The following is a 6,869-nucleotide window of genomic DNA, read 5'->3' as shown; positions in this document are numbered from 1 at the left end:
TCTACTGGTGCGCTACAGGATTACCGGGGATCCACGAGCAACTGCGACGCGAGTGGCTGCGGATCATCCGTGTTAACGTCGCGGCCAGGCGAGTGACTCTACGGCCAGATGGTCCCGGCCGGAAGCGCGGCGATCCCGTGTGAGTGTGTGGCGAGGAGCGCGTGAGAGCTACGGCGGGCGACTTGCCCGGCCGACCCCCCTCTCTTCACGTACCGAGACGACGACGATGGATGGATGGCGTGATCGTGTATACGTACGCGCGGGCGCGGCAGACGGCGACGGGCGGTGCAGAGTGCAGCGGAGGCGCGCCCCCTGAAGCCGCTGCTGGCTGGCCGGCCGGCCGACGTGTGGTCTTAGGACGCGCGCGCAAGGACAGCGACGAGGCCGTAAAGGGGCCGGAGGAAGATGCGATGCGCGAGAGGAAAGGGATGAGGATTCGCGGACGGCAACGGCGCGTGGGGCGGCCGGACGATCGAGGGTCCGTTCAGCCAATTGGTGTTCGTGCGGCGCGGTGCCGTCGAATCGTCGATCCGTCGGCCCAGGTGTTGCCGCCACCCGCCAGATGCCCGGTGCCGTCGATCCGTCGGCCAAGGTATTGCCGCCAGATGCCCGGTGCCCCGTCGGCGCCAGCATCGCCGCCACATACATTCCAGAATCTCCCAGTGTATAATTGTATATGCGGCATATATGCAGATCCGATTCTCGGATAGTTGGATGCCATTGCCAATTTGCATCGCGCCTCTGCTCAGTGCCGTGACGACACGTGGTGCCGCTCACAGGAATCGGTAGAGCTAATACTGACAGCAAATTGACTGATCGCAAAGAAAAGCTAGCTAGCTGAAGATGCTGCCGCGCGCGCGGCGGAATCGGCTTTGGCAAAGGCAAAGGCGAGCGTACGGCCCGACGGCGACGGCTCCGGCCATCCGCGCCACTCGCCGCTGCTACCAAAGCTGCGATCGATCCTCTCCTCGCCGGAAGCGATCGGCCATCACATCGCGCGCCGACGCGAGTAGCAGGGCGTCCTCCAGTCAATTCCGTCTCACTCTCGGGGTGGGGTGGAATATGTGGCCTGTATTACTGGTTAAGCGCGTGGGCGATCAACGTTCGCCGGGTCCCCCTCCTGACGGCGACCAGGGCCGGCCAGCGCGCCGCCTGCCTGCCTGTGTTGTGTGGCAGCCAACACCTCGTTCTGTCTGGCGCTCGTCCATACGATTCAGGAATCAGGAGCTGACATGACAACCCATACATCATCGTACTCTCCACATTTGCGTAGCTGCCGGAGCAAATGCAAACATGTTGCATCGTGGATCCGGCGACCGCGGCCTTTCACAGGATGAGTAGCTTGTGCTATTCCAGTGCCTTTTGGTGGTTATGGAAGGTGCCGATCCACAAAAAACATGGTTAGACCATGCAAGGCCACTTTCAGAACTTCATTAGACTTTGTTTGGTACTAGAGTTTTCGCGAGATTAGTGGGGATGCTTTAGACCATGTAAGGGCACTCTCACAACTCTATTAAACTTTGTTGGATACTAGGGTTTTTGTGGGATTAGTGGGGATAAACAAATACCTTCGCATAATTTTCACAAAACTCTATCTTCAATCCACTAGGTAGCGTACGGTATTGAGGATTGATAAAAATATACTAAAATTTGGAAAGAAGTAGGGATAAGCGAGGATTAAAATTGCTTAATACTCTAGTACCAAACATGCTTTTAGAAGTAAGTGAAGATTTAGAATTTGGTGGGAATTTTTCAAGGTTTAAAATAGCGTGCTAAATAAAATAACGGCATCCTCCTTCAAACGCTACGAACCTATATCGCGCTAATAGTTTGATATATTTTAAATAGCGTTTTGAAGAAACTACCAAATATAGCCTAAAACTTAAGGATTTCCCTAAAAAGGTTGGATATATAGTCTAAAAATGACTGAATCATACATACAAATTTTCAGAAGGCTAACATCAGCATTTAAGAGGAACCAACAGATTGCAGTTCATCACCACGAAAAAGTGAAAACAACTTAGCTTGAAAAAATAGCTGCTAACGCTATAAAGTTTTAGCACGATATAGCATGCTATTTCACAAATAGCGCCATAGCGAGCAAATTAGTAATATCCAGCGTGGACCCTCCAAATATGATATGGCGTGTTATTAGCGGAAAACAGATGTATCTAAATGCATTTCAGTTCAAGATATATTTGTATCTAGATAAAGTTAAGATACCTATTTTTAGCCAGAGGGAGTACTAACCAAGGTAAGGTGCCATCCTAGAGACTCGGGATATTGTCTCTACGGACGGTGCAAAAATATATATGCAGAATGAAGTATGAACAAAGATTTTGATTTTTCCAGCCATAAGCAAATTACCAAAGTGGAGTTTTAAGTTTGAATACAGAGTACTGAGTGTATCACAGAGGAAGGGGCGGATTTAATCTGAACGCAAACGAATCTGAATTGTCATATACTGTACATCAGTACGGTGCTGCACCGTACGAGAATGATTGGCCCTGAGCTTTCACCAAGTTTACACTTCCAACTTCGTTTCCATACGAAAAGAACGAACACAAATTCACACAATGTACAGATCTTTCCTAAGAGCATAGATTATTCGGCAGCATGACCACCAGCCTTGGCCTGTCTCCTTGGGAGCTTCAGTGTTTCTGTAACACCAACAAACAGTCAGTTTCCATCTCTCGGTCTACAAACCTCATGTGGGAGTTATACAGCTTCCGAGCAAAACTTATGGTTACTAGAGTTTGTTTCGAAGTCTAAACAGGTATATGGGCAGATTAGTCCTTGTATACGGAGCAGCGTGCATGTCAGGCAAAAAGATGGGATTTTGCTCTTCGCATACCTTTTATAGATGGCTTAGCTGCTTGAACTGCCCAGATCGAAGTCCATAGTGTAATCATACTCGATGGTGGGTATGACAGAAGCCATGAACTTCAGAAATATGAAAAGGTACCTATCATGAGAGGAGACAGGGATTAGATACAGGTCAGGAAGGGTGCTCTGCCTCTTACCATAAAAGAAACCAGCAAATTGGTATCTGCACACTGAACATTACTTGTCAACTTCGGGTTCAACTCCTCGAGAGACTAGAACATCGATGATCTTTTTCATCACAGCAGCGTGCCTGCATGGATGCACTGAAGCATGCTTTTCTCCATACAAGTGAGGGTGGTCTTCGATGGTCACCTGCATCAATCAAAAAAATGATGGCTTGGGAGGGGGCATGCAGATGCTGGATATACTATGCAAACAAGATATAGCCATTTGAAGGCTGTTCAGATACAATATACTCCCTCCGCTCCAAATTAACTGGCTTTATCTAGATACATATGTATGCAGACAAAGTTGAGCCAATTAGTTTGGACCGGAGGGAGTAGTTGCAAACATACTAATACTAAGGAAGCTCTGACACCAAAGACACCTTCACTGGCTTATCCCGATTCACAAAAGGTCTATTGTACTGAACCTTATAAACCCAACATGAGCGGAAGGATGGAGATCGCAAAAAAATCACGAACAAGCACTGCAAAAACTCACATCTGGACTCTATCTCCAAAAGATTATAGCAAAAATTCTGGAAGGCTATATACCATGGAAGAATTACAAAATGAATAATTGACAAGTATTTTCCAAGGCACTTTCTGCTTCTGTGGGTTAATATGCCCAGTTTATGACACTGGATGGTTTCTTCTACAGTTATATAGGCTAAGTACAAACCATACACATGACAACTAAGGAATCATGTATGCTGACTTGTCGGAAAACCAATGTAAATATGGCATATCAGAAACCAAGTACAAAAACAAGATGGTTATAAATGTACCGATTTGTGTGCATGGTCTTGACTGATATCTTCAAACATAAGTTCACCTTCCAACGGCATTCCTGACTACAATAGCAAACAAGTTATGCATATCAAATTTAGCTACAACAAGACCAATATACTTCATGCAAGCAAGAAGCACTTGTGTGGACAAATAGCTACCTCATCATATCCCGTAAGCCAGACACGTGGAGTTTGGAAGTACTTATCATATCTGCAATAGAAGAACTACTTACATGCTTTCCAATAAAAGCTCAAAACACATCAATACTTTGACAGATTAAAAAAAAAGCAGGCCATCTTGTTAAGCAATGAACAATGTGGGAGAGACTTGTATAGGATCTCTTCATTAGGTGTGATCATAGGATCAACTTACATAAAACATATTTTAAAAGTGCAAAAAAACTGAAAATAATATACAACATGCCTATGGGTTGTATGTACAACTCCAAAAAAAAAATCAGCTCAAAGTTTGATCTACATTTGGAAAAACAAAAAAGACAAATCCGACTATGAATAGTGTCAGATCTAGTTGAATAGTATTTCACACTATTCACACCCAAATTTATCATTTTTGGTTCTCTAAGTGTATGTCGAATTTGAAACTGCAAATTTTTGGCCTTGCGTATCTAACACAGATGTATGCTATTATTTTTTTCCAGAATATTTGGACATGTTTTGTCTTTAAAAAAAAATTGTTCTCATAGATCCTATCTAAAGGCTGATCCTACCCAAGTCTTCCCCTGAACAATGTTAAGCCTTCAATACAACAACATTTAGTTACTTTGTAAAAAAAACTTGGAACTATTTGGCAAATCAGATGTGTATCATGCGAACCATAACTCACTGTGCACCAAGAAAAACTTAGCAGAACAGAAAATACCAATTATACATAGCCATGGCTCAATATCTTAGTCATGATGACTTTGCAGTTTATCATTTACTTTGTTCTAGACTGTCTTATCGGCTGTGTGCATCCTAGTTATGCAGAGGCCAAGTGTGAACTCTTTGCTTCTATTGCCTTGATGCAAACTGTTCGAGTTTAATAAAAACGCTCTTTACCAAAAAAAAAAAATGTATAGCCATGGCTATGATAAATATGGAACCACAGACCAATAGACAGCTCGGCACTAGCACTAACTTACTGAATAAAAGAGTTTCAAAGCATGCAGATAAGATGAGGGAGCTTACGTGATGCTGATATCATATGTCCTAGTACGAAGGATGTTGTCATCTTCAGGTTCTTCTGCGATGAAATACGATGGCTGATTGGTAGCCTGAAATGAGGTGAGAAATGCAAGACATGAATCAGTATGGTTTCAAACTTTGTCAGCCGTGGTCAAGCTTAAGCCTGTGAATGATAGGTTCTACGGTCTCATTACCGAATTGTCCCCTGTGTCTTCATAGGTGTCCATGTCAGGTATATCTTCCTCCTCATCCTGCTTCTCACCCGTGCCAAAGTACGAAGGGATAGACTTTATCTCTTCGGCTTTCCCTATATCCAACGTGTCCATAGACGGTATGTCTTCCTCCTCTTTCGAACTCGATGCTAAACATGACAGATGGAAAAACAATTAGATTTAGCCCATACAATTCCATAGTGTAAATAGGGCAGCATTGGCGTTGAGAGATCAACCTTCCACCCCATGCGTTGCGAGCCAGCCTTCGTCACCATCATCGTCATCGAGAACTACCTCAGCTCGTGCTGCATCATACTCCTCCTCGATTGACACAACCCGTCTTAGGCAAGGCACTGCCAGCGGAACCAAATTTAGCGGTCAACTTGTGAGAACGATAATGTGCGAGCGGCAAAGCTTTTCTGAAGAAAAGCCACAACGCTGTCTCTATTCATCACTTTCGTCAGTCAATTATGGTCAATTAGTGAAGAAATATGTCTAAACCTACGCTTGTAGCCTAGCTACGAACATCAACACATGGGTATGACAACCAATTCTATAATATCCAACGCAGGGCATCCACTAAACTGAACTAGACAGGTAAACAGGATTCATATCTCGGCGCAATTCGATTCGGCAGGCAGCATACCGTTCCTGGTGACGAGGAACTGCTTATCGGCGGGGAAGTAGGACTTCCTCTTGCTCGGATCGCCCGCTTCCCTGCAGAACACAAAACGCCCACCAAACGATCAGATCAATCAGACACCACCCCGACCCAGAAATCACAAAAAAAAAGGATCTTTGGACCACGGAGGCGAGGGGGCGCACCAGGACCAGGTGGGGCACTTGGACACGAGGTTGTCGCCGGCGAGGATGAACTCGGGGACGGAGAGGACGCCCTTCTCGAGGAACGCCGAGACGGTGCGGGGCCCCGTGACCCGCTCCACCGTCCCCTTGTATATCTCGTACATCTTCTGCTTCATCTGCATCGTCGCTCCTCTCCTCTCCTCTCCTGGTTGCTTGTTCTCGACGGAGACGAAGAGGGGGGAAGCGTGGGAGACGGGGAGGACTGCAGGAGTTTGCCCCGAGCAGAAGGCACCGGCGAGAAGAGCAGGGCAGAGCCGCCTGCTGTTCTCTAGTAGTACGCTACCTGAGTTGGAACACGCCCGGACTTGCAGTTTTTTTGTTTTGTTTTGAGAAGAACCCGGAGTTGCAGTTGGGTTGGAGTTGGAGATATGGAGTTGGAGTTAGGGTTGGAGTGGGCCTCGAGGGGAAACCTAGCCCAGTCCACTAATTTCATAGGCTCAGGCACGCTAGAGCTCCATTTCGGATGCAACTGAATGGCCCGTAGCTTTAGGCCTCCTCAGGCCCAGGGCTGCCGGGCCCTCCCCTCTCCTCACTCGCGGCGGCTGTGAAGAAGTTAGAAAAGGCTGGTGCAATTGCAGCGGTTTGTCGATCGTCGGAAGGAGTCTACCTGGGTGCATCGACAGTCCAGGTTCCATGCATGGATGATCCAGCAATTTTGGAGGCACTCGCTTGCCGAGAGGTTTTGGCTCTTGCAGCCGATCTCCATCTTTCACGAGTTAAAGTGGCTTCAGACTGTTTGGAGGTGATTCACAGTCTTGATGGAAATTACC

The 6,869-nt window shown here is 46.5% G+C and overlaps 1 protein-coding gene across 1 annotated transcript; it reads right to left on the bottom strand.

Moving 5' to 3' along the window:
• Positions 1 to 2,434: 2,434 nt before the first annotated feature.
• LOC124706246 (autophagy-related protein 3-like) lies at positions 2,435 to 6,412 on the bottom strand. Its single transcript, XM_047237901.1, has 10 exons — positions 6,061 to 6,412; positions 5,882 to 5,952; positions 5,472 to 5,588; positions 5,218 to 5,384; positions 5,027 to 5,112; positions 3,998 to 4,049; positions 3,836 to 3,901; positions 3,068 to 3,198; positions 2,855 to 2,965; positions 2,435 to 2,660 (listed from the first exon to the last, which is right to left on the bottom strand). Exons 1-9 carry the CDS (start codon positions 6,219 to 6,221, stop codon positions 2,869 to 2,871), a joined length of 948 nt encoding a protein of 315 aa, XP_047093857.1. The 5' UTR covers positions 6,222 to 6,412; the 3' UTR covers positions 2,435 to 2,660; positions 2,855 to 2,868.
• Positions 6,413 to 6,869: the final 457 nt, after the last annotated feature.

The sequence above is a fragment of the Lolium rigidum genome, chromosome 4, assembly GCF_022539505.1.
Source record: "Lolium rigidum isolate FL_2022 chromosome 4, APGP_CSIRO_Lrig_0.1, whole genome shotgun sequence".
NCBI lineage: Eukaryota > Viridiplantae > Streptophyta > Magnoliopsida > Poales > Poaceae > Lolium > Lolium rigidum.
Note: the sequence above shows the minus strand (reverse complement) of the source record. Positions and strands in the feature narration are given on the sequence as shown.